Consider the following 15665-nt stretch of genomic DNA (forward strand, 5'->3'; position numbering starts at 1 on the left):
GCTTCTCCCGTTTGAGTCTGGGTCCCTAGAGACTCGCCCGGAACTGGAGCTCAGAGCCTGAGACTCCCTCCCGATTGAAACAGACAACCGCGCCCTCAGCTGCCAGCCCACTCCGCGCGCACCTCCGCACCTCCGCACCTTAGTATTTCACTTCTGCACTGCGCCTCCTCTGAGTCTCGGTATGCTTTTCTCTTTCCTTCTAGTTGTGGAATTTCCACTCAGCCAGCCTTACTGTGGTTCTGGGTGATGTCCATTCCGTCTTTTAGTTGTATTTTTGAAGTGGTTGTGCGAGGCAGCAATCTCCGGTGTTTACCTATGCTGCCATCTTGGTTTCTCACCTTTAGCATTTTTGACATATGTTTAAATATAAGCATTTACAACAAAGTTCCAAGTTATTTAGTAAATGTCCTACTAAATAGGCAAGGAGGAATCAAACCCCTTCTACCTTATTCTAATTTAAAGTTTCAGCTTCATGTGTTTCTTTTTTAACAGGGTGTTATTTTTTTTTTCCATTTAAAAAAAATTTACCAATACTTTATCAATTTTGGTGTTTGCTGTTGTAAGTAAATGCTCTCTGTCTGAATTCTGTTTTCCTCTCATAAAAGTGTATCTATTAATAGTTCTTTTAGTAAGAGTCTGTGGGTGGTTTAACATTTTGTCTTCATATGGCTTTGAATGTCTGAAAATGCCATCTCTTCCCCTCACCCCCTCTTGTTTTCTGGATTATTTTCTGTAATCAATTGGAAGATATTACTGCATTGTCATCTAGTATTGATTATTGTTGATATGTTGCCAGTTTAATTTTTATTCATCCTATATAATAAAAGGCTAATATGCAAATCAGCGGAACGACCAGTTGCTATGATGCACACTGACCACCAGGGGGCAGACGCTCAATGCTGTAGCTGCCCCCTGGTGGTCAGTACACTCCCACAGGGGGAGCACTGCTGAGCTAGAAGCCGGGCTTATGGCTGGTAAGTGCAGCAGTGGTGGCAGGAGCCTCTCCCACCTCCACAGCAGCACTAAGGATGTCCGACTGCCAGGGAGTAAGCCTAAGCCATCAGTTGGACACCCCCCAAGGGCTCCCAGACTGCAAGAGGGTGTAGGCCGGGCTGAGGGACCACCCCTCCCCCCCCAGTGCATGAATTTTGTGCACCAGGCCTCTAGTTTGTAAATAATCTCCCACTTGTCTTTGGTAGCTCTTCAGTTTTTTCTTTATGTATGATGTTCTAAAGATTCTATAGTTTGCCTATAATGTATCTAGGTGTGGATTTTTGAAATTTATTTTAGTCCACTTAACTCCTGATAATATCTTCATTTGGTTTTGGAAAATTTTCAGCCATTATTTCTTTCAATGTTTGCTCTTATTTGCCTCTTAGATGCATTCTGGGGCTTCACAATCCTTTCTTTATGTCTCTTAACTACATTTTCAAAAAAAAATTTTTAATTAAAAATATGTTTTTTATTGATTTCAGAGAGAGGAAGGGATAGGCACATCAATGCTGAGAGTGAATCATTGATCGGCTGCCTCCTGCACACCCTATACTCGGGATGGAGCCGGCAACCCGCACATGCCCTGACAGTATCGAACCCTGATCTCCTGGTTCCTGGGTTGACGCTTAACCCCTGAGCCATACTGGCCGGGCTCCTGATATTTTCCAGATGAGTAATCTGAAAACACTCTTATTAGGAAGTGCTAGATAAAATATAATAAAATCCTTTAAAAAAACCTTTTTATAGGGAGAATTTTGAACATGCAAAAATGTACATAATAGTACAGTACACTAATCACTCAGCCGTAATAGCCTATAGTTAATTCTGTGCCATCTAGTTTTCACTACTGTGAAAAGCACATCATAGACTTATTTCTTTCATTAATAGTTCTGTATGTATCTCTACAATATTAGAACTCTTTTTATTAATAAGAAGATAATCATAATTCCTTAATTCTTTAAATAATTCAGCAAGTAATCAAATTTCTAATTGTTTGATATATCATAAATGCTTTTTCTTTTTTATAATTTTTTAAAACCAGGATCCAAATAGGGTCCACACATTGCAACTTTACAGTCTCTATTAATCTGTTTGTTTCCTGCATTACTTCTGTTTTTCCTTTCTTAACCAGGTTGGTTAGTTTCCCACAATCTAGATTTTGCTGGTCACAGCCTCATGGCAAAGTTTAATGTGTTTCTCTGTTTATATATTTTCAGAAAACATTTTCTTACTTATTCCTATCTTACTATTTCTACTTCTTCAGCTGATTGCCTTTCTGTTTAGAAACCATAATTAGTTCCTTAGTGCTTTGTAGGTGACTAATTTGTAAAAACAATAACATTGCCTATAGTATAATGAGGATTATTTGTTACAGAGCCAAGGAGTATCTATACTGTTATTTTCACCCCCTTTCAAGTTTTCTTTCATTAGAATTGCCTTTTTCTTTTCTGTCACTGCTTTCCTTATTATATCATCTGTAGGTGTTTATATTTTGTTTAGCTTTGTTTTCCAGTCCATCTTAGCAAACAGACTAGCACCACTTTTTTCTCAAGTCATTCAAAGGCCTTCTGCTCCTGCCTGAGGCCTGCTGCCTAGCTGTTATCATACTAGTATGCCTTGACTTTACTGCTTTCCAGGTTTGGATCTATTTTTTGGACCAGATGTTATACTTTTTAATTTACTCCTTTGGTTTGGTATGTTATAGCTCAGAAAAGTAACTTGTTAAATGCTGCTTTTGGGGTAAACTTTGAATCTTCAAATGTTTGAAAATGCTTTTTTTTTTCTTCTGGGTCAAAATTCCAAGCTGTAAACTGTGTATGAGATTAGAAAATTCAAAATAATGATACAAAATAAAAAGGAATAGCCATCCTTACCTTTCAGATCCTTTTCCTATAGGTAGTCTTCTTTTAACTCCTTAATTGCCAAATCCAGTGGATTCGTTTTCCTTTGTTTCTATCTTATTTAACCTCTTAGTAGTACTTAATAACTCTCCTCATAAAACTCTCTACTCTTCTTTATTTAAAAAAGAGAACCTTATTTTTATTAAAATATACATACAAAAAAGCACACTAATCTGAAGTATACATAGAAGAATGAATTTTTATAAAATGAATACTTACAGTTTTTCTACTTCTCTGGCTACATTCCTCTCTTTGCCTCCTATCTTTGTCAGTTCTTACTAGCCTCAAAAATTTGTTGTGACCTCAGAGATTTAGTTTCTGATCCTCTTCTCATCTTATACCTTATATCAGGATAACATTGTAAGACTATGATATAGCTTCTTTCTTTTTGCATGATTACTATGAAATCTGTTTTAAAATTGTCCACATTATTTTCCTTCAGATGAAGAGCTTTTGAGGCAAAGGGTTATATCTTTCTTTTGGAAAATGTTGAATGAGTAAATGAATAGAGGTAAATCGAAATGAAGGCAGATAATATAATGATATGTGGACAGAAAAGTGATATGGTAACAAATATGGTACACTTGTGTTTTATCTAGGTCTTAGTTAAATTACTCCTAAAATACTTCTGTAAAGACATGGGGAAAATATAAGTATGTATGGTATAATGGCATTTTATCTTGTTTTGTCAAAAATTCATAAAGCAGCATTGTATATTTTACTGTATCACCAGGAAATTTCTATGTCACAGATTATTGTAGTATACTTTCAAAAATAGTCTCCTTTCTCTTAACATTTGTTTTAAGTTTTAAGTGATTTTTTTCTACTTTAACTTTTTACAAAGAATAATATCAAATAATGGAAATCAGCATTCACATAAAGAAAATACAGCTAAATTCCAACAAATTAATTATAATAAAGTCTAAATATTATAAATGAATACAAAAATATTTATAAACTGTATAATAAAATTGTTTAAGGTTAGCTCAGAGGCTAATTAATGAAGTAATTTTTTTAAATGTATTTTTATTGATTTCAGAGAGGAAGGGAGAGAGAGAGAGATAGATAGAAACATCAGTGATGAGAGAGAATCATTGATAGGCTGCCTCCTGCATGCCCCCTACTGAGGATCGAGCCCACAGTCTGGACATGTGCCCTGATTGGGAGTTGAACCGTAACCTCCTGGTTCATAGGTCGACACTCAACCATCTGAGCCACACCAGCTGGGCAATGGGATATATTTTGTAAAATTTTTATTTCAGTTAAAATAATTTTTTTAATCCATACCCAAGGATATGTTTATTGATTTCAGAGAGAGAGAGAGAGAGAGAGAGAGAGAAAAGAGAAACATTGATTGGTTCCCTCCTGTACACCCCTTGACCGGGGATTGAACCTACAACGTGCCCTTGCTGGGAATTGAACCCTTAAACAACCTTTTTGGTGTACGGGATGCTGCTCTAATCAACAGCCATCCTGCTGGGCTGAAGTAATTTTTAATAGTATATAATAAAAAAATTCTACTTAATGAAATGAATAATATAGATAAAAACTAAAGCAAGTATTGCTGACATCAGAAAATGTGTTTTTAGGAAAGGGTCTTTTATATTTTAGATGAAATGTATAGTAAATCCAGTTCTTAAACTACCCAATAACTTAAAAGTAGGTGAGGCTAAAAAATAATTGATGCCTTCTGTAGTTTACTTTTTAGTTGTCATCCCTTAAGTGTTAGCTGAGCCTTTGAGCAATGTTAGAGATACAGAAAGACAGGTACATTAATATAGTACCCCGATACTCTAGTTCTCAGCCAATGTTTGTCATTACCATGGAAAATTATATTTGATTAAGAAAAATCTGAGACCCTTTTTTAAATGAAATCTTTAAAAAGGTTTTAAAAAATTGATTAGAGAGAGAGAGAGAAAGAAACATCAATTTGTTGTTCCATTTATTTATACATTTACTGGTTGCTTCTTGTATGTGTCCTGACTGGAGATTGAACCCACAACCTTGGTGTAGTGGGACAATGTTCTAATCAACTGAGCTACCCGCTGAGCCTGAGGCCTTTTAAAAAACAGTACTTGCTGAAAAGTAGATCCAAGTTCTTATCACTGATGATATTTGTTAGACATGATGTTCCTAATATCATTGACAAGAAGCTTGCATTGGACTCTGCCCTTGTGCAATTCATGTTATGTAACTTTTCTTGGCTGTGCCTTTACTTGGGTGTTTGATTATAGTTTGGAGAGGTATTGCATTAGATATAATTGGCCAAATGTACACTTGAAAATATGTTTCGGTAGCCAAATATCTGGTAGAAAACAACTAACCTAAAGTACACCTGAGAATAGATAAAGACAAGAAAAGTTTGTTTGATGCTAACAGGTATCTGGGGGGATATATTTAACATATATGAAAAAATGCTGAACAAAATACTAGCATATTGAATCTAGTAATATTTAAAAAATAATAAATCTTTTAAAAAATTCTTTATTGTTGAAAGTATTACATATGTCCCCTTTTTCCCCCATAGACCCCCTTCAGCCTGCCCCCCTTCCTCCTCTTCCCCAGGCCTTCAGTACCCTATTGTCTGTGTCCATGGGTTATTCAAGGTCTTTGGTTGATTACCTCTCACCACCAAGCTTATCTTGTCCCTCTTTTGTGTATAAACTGACAAACTTTGTCTTCTTCTTTAAGGAGTTGTTGTTCTCTTGTGCCTAATTGTACAAAAATATTAGAAATAACATCAAAAAATGAATGACAATGAAAACAGTCAAGGAGAGAGAACTTCAGTTCTGTTCAATAACAACTTACTCACTACTGAGAAGCCAGGAAAGAAGGAAGGGAATGGGAGAAATACAAATTAATTATAATCAAGGGTCTAGGGCAGTGGTCGGCAAACTCATTAGTCAACAGAGCCAAATATCAACAGTACAACGATTGAAATTTCTTTTGAGAGCCAAATTTTTTAAACTTAAACTATATAGGTAGGTACATTGTTATTAACTTAATTAGTACTCCTAAGCTGGCCTTTGCTAAAAACGTCCTCAATCTGATTGAGGTATGTTCACTGAGGTTGACCCCTTCCAACTCTCCCATCCATACTCATCTTGTATACTTGTTTCGTCTGTCTACTTTCATTCATCCTCTCTATATGTCCAAACCATCTCAACATACCTAACCACTGCACAATGAGACTGCTGACTGACTGGCTCACTCAACTCGTGCATGAATCGCGTGCGCCTCCCCCGCGCTGCGTATCCCGCGGCCGCGTCTCCCGTCACCCGACGGACAAACACCCCCCACTTCTTCTAACGCCACTTCTTCAAAATAGACTCGCCCAGGCCGAACACTGACTTCTGCTCATGGGCCATGAAGTTTCAATTGCACTGTACGTGCATGCCCACACGTGGTATTTTGTGGAAGAGCCACACTCAAGGGGCCAAAGAGCCACATGTGGCTCACGAGCCGCGGTTTGCCGACCACTGGCCTAGAGGACTGTGGATCAGGCCCGGAGAGAGGCCTGCAGAGAGAGAGGCAGGGTCTGATCTGTAGCCTCTGTGGCAGCCATTGATCAGAACTTGCCTCTCCTTCTCTCCCGGCCTGGCCGACAGCCATGCCTCCATTTCTCTCCAGGCCTCCACTGGGGCTGCTGATCAGCCCTGCCTTTCTGATCAGGTCCCGTTGATAGGCCCAAAGATGCTGACTGGCATAGAAACTGACCAATCAGAACCAAATTGTCCAGAGGAGGGCAGTTGGGGGCGAAATCAGGCCTGCAGGAGAGGGCAGTTGGAAGCGAGATCAGGCCGGCTGGGAAAGGCAGTTGGGGGCAAGATGAGGCCGGCAGGGGAGAGCAGTTAAGGGCAAGATCAGGCCGCAGGGGAGGGCCATTGGGGGCGAGATCAGGCCAGCAGGGGAGGGCAGTTGGGGGCAACCAGTCTGGCAGGGGAGGGCAGTTGGGGGCGATCAGGCAGGCAGAGGCAGTTAGGGGTGATCAGGCAGGCAGGCAGAGAGGTTAGGGGTGATCAGGCAGTCAGGCAGAGGGGTTAGGGGCAATCAGGCAGGCAGGCAGGTGAGTGGTTAGGAGCCAGTGGTCCCAGATTGTGAGAGGGGTGACCGACCGCTGGTTTACCCCTGTGGGATCGGGCCTAAACCAGTGGTTGGACATCCCCCGAGGGGTTCCCGATAGGAGTGGGTGCAGGCTGGGCTGAGGGACCCCCCCCCCAGTCCGTGCATGAATTTCATGCACCTGGCCTCTAGTGTGTATATATATGTGTAATATATTAAGTGTATGACCGTTTGACCGTTCGACTGGTAGCTATGATGTACACTGACCACCAGATTCAGGTAGGAAGAGAGTGAAGGGGAAAAAAACAAAAGGAGTCACCCTCCTTTTAAGGAGTGGTCCTGGAAGTATAATCCAACAACTTTCATTTAATCTTATTTGCTAACTAGAGGCCCAGTGCACAAAAATTTGTGCACTTGGGGGGTCCCTCAGCCCAGCCTATGCCCTCTTGCAGCCTGGGACCCCTCGGAGGATGTCCACCTGCTGGCTTAGGCCCGCTCCCTGGGGGATTGGGCCCAAGATGGCAGTCAGACATCCCTCTGGCAGCCCAGCAGCCCTCGGGGGATGTCCACTTACTAGCAGGGAGCAGACCTAAGCTGCAGTTGGACATCCTTAGTGCTGCTGAGGAGGCGGGAGAGGCTCCCGCCACCACTGCTGTGCTGGCAGCCATCAGCCTGGCTTGTGGCTGAGCAGAGCTCCCCTGTGGGAGCGCACTGACCACCAGGGGGCAGCTCCTGAATTGAGCATCTGCCCCCTGGTGGTCAGTGTGTGTCATAGTTACCAGTCATTCCCAGTTGTTCTGCTGTTAGGGTCAATTTGCGTGTTACCCTTTTATTATATAGGATAGAGGCCTGGTGCATAGGTGGGGGCCGGCTGGTTTGCCCTGAAGGGTGTCCCAGATCAGGGTGGGGGTCCCGCTGGAGTGCCTGGCCAGCCTGGGTGAGGGGCTGATAGGTGTTTGCAGGCTGGTCACACCCCCTTCAGGGTGGGGGTCCCCGCTGGGGTGCCTGGCCAGCCTGGGTGAGGGGTGGGGGGGGGTCCCCACTGGGGTGTCTGGCCAATCTGGGTGAGGGGTGAGGGCCATTTTCAGGCTGGCCAAGCCCCCTGGCGACGGAAGCTCTCAGCCTCTCCTTTTTTTCTTTTATTTTTTTTAATTTGGGATATATTTACCTTCTATAATTGATACTTTGTAGCTTTTAGTGGAGCTCAGAGCCGGCCAGGGCAGGCGGGAAGCTTGGCTTCCTCCATCGCCAGGGGCAAACCAAGCCTCCTGCTCGCTATGGCTCCGTGGCCACGGCCAGCTGAAAGCAGGTGTCTGGGGTTTATTTATCTTCTATAATTGAAACTTTGTTGCCTTCAGTGGAGCTCAGAGCCGGCCGCGGCAGGTGGGAAGCTTGGCTTCCTCCATCACTGGGGAAACCAAGCCTCCTGCTCTCTCCAGCTCCGTGGCTGCTGGCCGCCATCTTGGTTGGGTTAATTTGCATGTAGCCGCTCTGATTGGCTGGTGGGCGTGGCTTAAGGCATAGCGAAGGTACGGTCAATTTGCATGTTTGTATTTTATTAGTGTAGATACTGGTTCATGTGGCTATCCACGTGTGGGGAAGTACAGTGTATTGTTTTGTTTTTCTGATACATTACTCTCCTCAACAAAATTGGTCTTCAGTATTAAGGAAGAAGGAAAAATGCAGATTAGGTATGTATCAATTATCCTAAATGGTATACCTTCTCAAATTCTATACTTCTGCCCAATAACTTACTGAACATATTTTGTATTTTTCTACTCTTCAGCATTTTCATTCTCTTGGAATGTTTTTCCTCTTCCATCCATTTAAATCCAATCTATTGTTCAAGATCAGTTTTAAATATTAACTCCTCTCATAAAAATCATCAATTAATCCTATATTGAAATGTTGTTTTTCTCCTCCAGACATTAATAAGCATTTGTCAGAGTAATTCATTTGTTAAGAAATCATGTTGCCTCACAGGATCTCTTCTGTGGGCTGCAACTGATTTTCTCTGTTTTGTGTTACATCTTTATATTATGTTTCCTCAGTTAAATTGTAAACTTTACAGTTTTATAGTCCTTGTCTACAGGAAGTTTATAATCTTGATGTTTTTCACAGTCATTGATTAACTGTGTTTTCTCTTATAGGCAAATGTTCTGAAAAAGACTCTGCATGGAAATGGCTTGCCTCACAATGACAGAAATGGAAGGAACATGCACACCTCCTATGCATCAGAATGGAGATATTCCTGGAATTACTGATTCTGTGAAGCAAATAGATCCAGTCCTTCAGGTGTATCTTTATCATTCCCTTGGGAAAACTGAGGGAGATTACCTGAAGTTTTCAACTGGGGAATATGTTGCAGAAGAAATTTGTGTTGCTGCTTCTAAAGCCTGTGGTAACTATTAAAAATATTTTTTCTGTTTATTAATAGATGATTGCTTTAATTATGCTACTCTAATACAACATACACGTAGAACATGCATAAAACATGAGAACATCACTAGAGTAGAATTTAAGGCAAATCTGCCTTGGTCTAGTCCTATAAACTGAATTTTTGTGTTCCCCTTCAAATTTATGTTGAAATCTATTCCCCCAGTGTGATGATATTTGGAGGTAGGGCCTTTGGGGAAGTGATTAGGTCATCAGGGGGTCCTTCATCAGTGGAATTAGTACCCTTATAAAAGAGACTCCAGAGAGCATCTTTGCCCCTTCAGCCATGTGAGGAATAGTAAGAAGATGAACCAGAAGATGAACCATCTATGAACCAGGAGTGGGTCCTTATTAGAACCTGAATCTGCCAGTGCCTCGATTTTGTACTTTCTAGCCTCTAGAATGATGAGAAATGTCTGTTGTTTATAAGCCATGTAGTCAATGGTATTTTAGTTATAGCATTCCAAATGGATTAAGACAAAAATTGGTACTGAAAAGTGGAGGAGGGGGGAAGATGTTGTAACAAATACCTAAAAAAGTGGAAGTGCCTTTGAAATTGTGTAATGGGTAATGGAAGAGTTTTGAGTGCATGCTAGAAAAAGCTTTCATTGTTGTGCAGTCTAGTGAGGACTCAGAAAGAAAAGAAGAGAGCTGTAGAGAAAGCCTCAATCTTCTTAGAGAATACTTAAGTTATGAACAGAATGCTGGTAGAAATATGGATGGTAAAGGCCATTCTGATGAGGTCTTAGATGCAGATGAGCAACATGTTATTGGAATCTGGAGGAAAAGTGATCCTTGTTGTAAGGTGCCAAAGAACTTTCCTGAGTTGTGTTTATATTTTACTGTTTTGTGGAAGGTAGAGTTTTGTGAGCAATAAAATTGGATATTTACCTAAGCACACTGTTCAAAGTGTGGTTGACAAATCTTGACTGCTGCTTACAGTAAAATGTTCGAGAAATGACTTAAAGATGGAATTGTTAAACAAAAAGGAAGCAAAACTTGAAGATTTGGAAAATTCTCAATCTGTCTTGTAAAAAATGAGAAAGTGGTGTCTAAAGAAAACACTATTTGATAATTAGTGTGGATCAGCCATAGCAACAGGTGCCAGGAGCTATTTTCTAAGACAATAGAAGGATGACACTAAAGGCAATTTAGAAATCATCTGGGCTGCCCCTTCTTTTGCAAGGGCCTGATGGCAGAACAATTTCAAAGGAGGAGCTGCCAAATCTTAGAGACCTCCTGCTTGCTTCCTGGTGCTGCCTCATATTGAGGGTTCCTCTGGTGCTCTGCAGTGCTGAGCTCCTCAGCTGCCCGGGTTTAGCTCTGGTAGTCCTCAGTGCAGCAGCTGCCCCTCTGTAGGTTGCACGCCGCAAACTTTGGTAGAGTAAGCTGTTTCTACCAGCTGAGAATGCACAGGCCCCAGGGGCATGCCTGCCTCCACCTAGATTTCAAAGGATGGAGTCACCCAAATCCATGGGGCAGTGCTCCCTAGAGCCTTGGGGGCCCAAACTCTGCCAGGCCTAGGAATTACAATTTGTCTCTTAAATTTGTAACAATCTAATTTGAATTAATACCACCTTAGCTTCAATAGTAGGCAAAACTTTCCTTATATACACCTCTGTATCTTATCATTTATGATACTGTTTTACTAATTATATCTTTATGCATTGTGTGCCCATTCATATAGATTTATAATTATTGGTTTATGCATTTGTCTTTTAAATCATCTAGGTAAAAAGAAGAATTATAATAAAAATCTAATAATACTGGCTTGCATATTTACCTATGTAGTTAACCTTAATCAGAGTTCTTTTTCATTACTTTGAGTTACTCTCTAATATCTCATCATTTCCACCTAGAGTTATTTCTTATAGGGAATATCTATTAGATGTGAACTCTTTCAGCTTTTGTTTATCTGAGAATGTTTTACTTCCTTCTTCGTTTTTGAAGGATAATTTTGCAGATACAGAATTCTTGTTTGAGAGTTTTCTCTTTGAATGCTTTAAGTATGTCATTTCATTGCCTTATGACCTGAATGGTTTCTGATGAACAATTGGCTTTGAGTCTTATTGAGGATTCCTAATCAAGAATTTCTTGTATGTAATGAATCACTTCTCTCTTGCTGTTTTCAAGGTTCTCTATTGTTGGCTTTTGATAGTTTGATTTTAATGTGTTTTGGTGTATATCACTTTGCGTTTGTCTATCTTGGAACTCACTGATCTTCATGGATTTTTGTATCTGTGGGTTTCATCATATTTGGGGAGGTTTTGACCTGACTGGTTTAGCTCAGTGGATAGAGCATCGGCCCTCAACTGAAGGGTCAAGGGTTTGATTCAGGTTAAGGACATATATTTTGGTTGTGTGTTCTAACCCCAGTAGCAGGTGTGCAGATGGAAGCTGATCGATGTTTCTATCTCTCCCTCTCCCTTCCTCTAAAAAATCAATAAAAATATTTTATAAAAAGTTGAAACAATGGTAGGCTTGGGCCATTGTTTCTCTAAATATTCTTTTGTGTCTTTCTCTATTTTATCTTCCTCTGGGACTCCCATATTATACTCCGTATAATTTCAGTCCTCTGAAATTTGTTGACTGTCTTGTGATTCAGAATATCAGGCAAGTTTTAAAAAATGTGTTACATACATTTGAAACATCTGGGTATAGTGTTCTCTAAATTTAAACTAAGTTTAAGGTGGTTAATAATTTAAAATGTTTGTGTCCTTTTATTTTTTGCCTTCTCCCATGTTTATAGATTTTGAGTTTTTCTGTTTCTATTCTGGTTCCATTTACTTTTGCTTCATATATTTTGAAGCCTTGTTATTAGTTGAACACAAATTTAATATTTTTTGTCTTTCTGTTGAATTGACCCTCTTATCACCATGAAGTGTTCCTTTTTACTTTAACTAATACTTCTTTCTTAAAGTTTAGTGTTCTTACCAGGTTTCTTTTACTTTGTGTTTGTATGATATATCATTTTCCTTCTTTTTAGCTTCAACTTATATATATCCTTGTAATTAAAGTATATCTTTTAAATAGCACAAAGTCTTTTTTATAATCCAGAATCATAGGCTGTGTGTTTTAATTGGCTTGTTTACGTTTATATATAATGTAATGTAATTACTAATATAATTGTGTTTAAATCTATTATCTTGCTATTTGCGTTGTTTCATTTGTTTTTTATTTTCCTTCTTTTTAAAAAATATATTTTTTATTGTTGATATTATTACAGAAATCTTTCTATTTTACTTCTTTCCTAATATTTTTAAAGGTCAATCAAGTATTTTTTTAAAAATTTATAGCTTCCATTAGATGTTTTGTTACAGTTTTTATATTATTCTATTAGTGGTTACACACTAATAGGATTTTTGCTCAAGGCAGGCTAGAATGATTAGATATCACCTGGTGGCAAGTAGGGAAAAGGAGTTTGATGATATATCAAAGATGGGGAATTCTTGCTAAAGGGACTTACCAGGATTCTTGCTAAAATTGGGGTCTGTGAAGAAGTAGCAGTGGTTTCAAAGGAGCCTGACTAAAATTTGATCCAGACAAGAACGAAACCATAAACAAAACAACAAGAAAGCCCACTGCATGGGAGAACTTATTTGCCAATGTTACATCCGATAAGGGTTTAACCTCCAAAATTTATAGGGAACTCATACAACTTAACAAAAGGAAGATAAACAGTTCAATAAAAAAAATGGGCAAAGGATCTAAATAGACACTTTTTGAAAGTGAACATACAGAAGGCCAAGAGGCATATGAAAACATGCTCAAAGCTATGAATCATCTGAGAGATGCAAATCAAAACAACAGTGAGGTGCCACCTTACACCTGTCAGAATGGCTATCATCAACAAATCAACAAACAAGTGCTGGTGAGGATGTGGAGAAAAAGGAACCCTCATGCACTGCTGGTGGGAATGCAGACTGGTGCAGCCACAGTGGAAAACAGTATAGCTTTTCCTCAAAAAATTAAAAATGGAACTTCCATCAGTCCCAGTAATTCCACTTCTAGGAATATATCCCAGGGAATCAGAAACACCAATCAGAAAGGATATATGCACCCCTTTGTTCATAGCAGCACAATTTACAATAGCTAAGATTTGGAAACAGCCTTAGTGCCCATCAGTAGATGAATGGATTAGAAAACTGTGGTACATCCACACAATGGAATACTAAGCTGCTGTAAAAAAGAAGGAACTCTTACCATTTGCAACAGCATGGATGGACCTAAAGAGCATTATGCTAAGTGAAATAAGCCAGTTGGAGAAAGATAAGTATCACATGATCTCACTCATTTGTGGAATATAACGAACAACATAAACTTATGGACAAAAATAGATCCAGAGACATAGCAGCATCGAACAGATCATCAAATCTCAGAGGGAAGGTAGGGAAGGGTGGGAGGGAGGGGGTAAGAGATCAACCAAAGGACATGTATGCATATGTATAAGCATAATCAATGGACACAGACAATAGCGGGGTGAAGGCCTATGTTGGGGGTTGGTTTGGGAGAGGTCAATGGGGGAAAAAGGAGACATATGTAATACTTTCAACAATAAAGAATTAAAAGAATCTTTATCACCTCTCCCCTTTACTTCTTTGTTTTCTTGGGTCTTCACTATCATACTTATTCTCTTGAATTATAATTTTCCAAAGGTTTCTCTGTACCATATACTACACTATGAGATCCTTCAAGCTAGGCACTATTTTTCATTTTTGTATTTCCCACACCCATCTTGTGCTTATTATAGAATAGGAACTCCGTTAATATTAGTGGAATGATGACTGTTCTTACTCTAGAACAGCGGTTCTCAACCTTTGGGTCGCGACCCCTTTGGGGGTCGAACGACCCTTTCACAGGGGTCACCTAAGACCATCGGAAAACACATACGTATTTACATATTGTTTTTGTGATTAATCACTATGCTTTAATTATGTTCAATTTGTAACAATGAAAATACATCCTGCATATCAGATATTTACGATACGATTCATAACAGTAGCAAAATTACAGTTATGAAGTAGCAACGAAAATAATTTTATGGTTGGGGGTCACCACAACATGAGGAACTGTATTAAAGGGTCGCGGCATTAGGAAGGTTGAGAACCACTGCTCTAGAATGATATGAAACTACACCACAAATCTGGTAATGACTTGGAAAAGAAGAAACACATTGAAGTGATTTTAATAAATAAAAATAAAAAGAATTTGGACTTGGTATATAGAGAAAGAAAAGGGAATTAAGAATGACAGAGAAATTTCTTTGAGGTCCTATTATTTCAATACAATGTATATCTCAAATACAGTGTCACTGCCTTTTTTCCTTTCTAGAACAACCCAATCAAAATGACATAAGTATTAATATATAATTGCCATTTTGAAATAAGTATCATTGTGATTAAACATGACTATAAGCATTGTCTTTTGTTATCGCAGTGCTGATCTAACCATTTTCTTTTGGTATATACTCCCTTTTTTCTGACCCCTTTGTACCAATTTATATGGATACATCCATTTTCCTATTTTGATTCTTATAATTAATTAAAGGAGTCTTTCTTATGTTAACAAATCATTATTAATCATTTAAAAAAATCCTGATGACTCATAGTGTGAATTCACTTTTCCTTCTTTGTGTAGTTAAGCTATTGTTTGAAAATCATTACATTTTGTTCTGAAAAATACCTTTATCAACACATGCTAAGAATAATAGTTCCATATATAATTTTGTTTATCCTATATAATAAAAGGCTAATATGCAAATCAACCGAACAGTGGAACAGCCAGTCGCTATGATGCACACTGACCACCAGGGGGCAGATGCTCAATGCAGGAGCTGCCCCCTGGTGGTCAGTGCACTCCCACAGGGGGAGCGCTGCTCAGCCAGTAGTCAGGCTCACAGCTGGCAAGCGCAGTGGCGGTGGTGGGAGCCTCTCCTGCCTCCGCAGCAGTGCTAAGGATGTTCGACTGCTGGCTTAGCTGTCAGACGGACATCCCATGAGGGCTCCTGGACTGCAAGAGGGGCTAAGGCTGGGCTGAGGGTACCCCCCCCCCCCGCCGAATGCACGAATTTCGTGCACCACGCCTCTAGTATGATTTTTTTTTTCAGTTAATAATGCAGATTTTTTTTATTGCTAAAAGTATTACAAAGGGTATGGCTAGGGCTGGGCTGAGGGCCCCCCCCCCCCCCGCCGAATGCACGAATTTCGTGCACCACGCCTCTAGTATGATTTTTTTTTTCAGTTAATAATGCAGATTTTTTTTATTGCTAAAAAA

General features: G+C 39.5%; 1 protein-coding gene across 4 annotated transcripts in view; it reads left to right on the top strand.

The window, feature by feature from the left end:
* JAK2 (Janus kinase 2) overlaps positions 1-15665 on the top strand; it is a 114951-nt gene that overhangs the window by 25516 nt on the left and 73770 nt on the right. For 3 of the 4 annotated variants that reach the window (XM_014535678.1, XM_014535679.1, XM_005861327.2), the window contains exon 3: positions 9107-9357. In XM_014535678.1, coding sequence (XP_014391164.1) covers positions 9132-9357 — 226 coding nt within the window. In that variant the 5' untranslated portion in view covers positions 9107-9131. Of the gene's footprint in view, positions 1-9106; positions 9358-11335; positions 11395-15665 lie in introns of those variants that run through there. The other variant, XM_014535680.1, reaches the window with a different exon arrangement.

This window comes from Myotis brandtii, unplaced genomic scaffold (genome assembly GCF_000412655.1).
Source record: "Myotis brandtii unplaced genomic scaffold, ASM41265v1 scaffold149, whole genome shotgun sequence".
In the NCBI taxonomy this organism is placed as follows: Eukaryota; Metazoa; Chordata; class Mammalia; order Chiroptera; family Vespertilionidae; genus Myotis; species Myotis brandtii.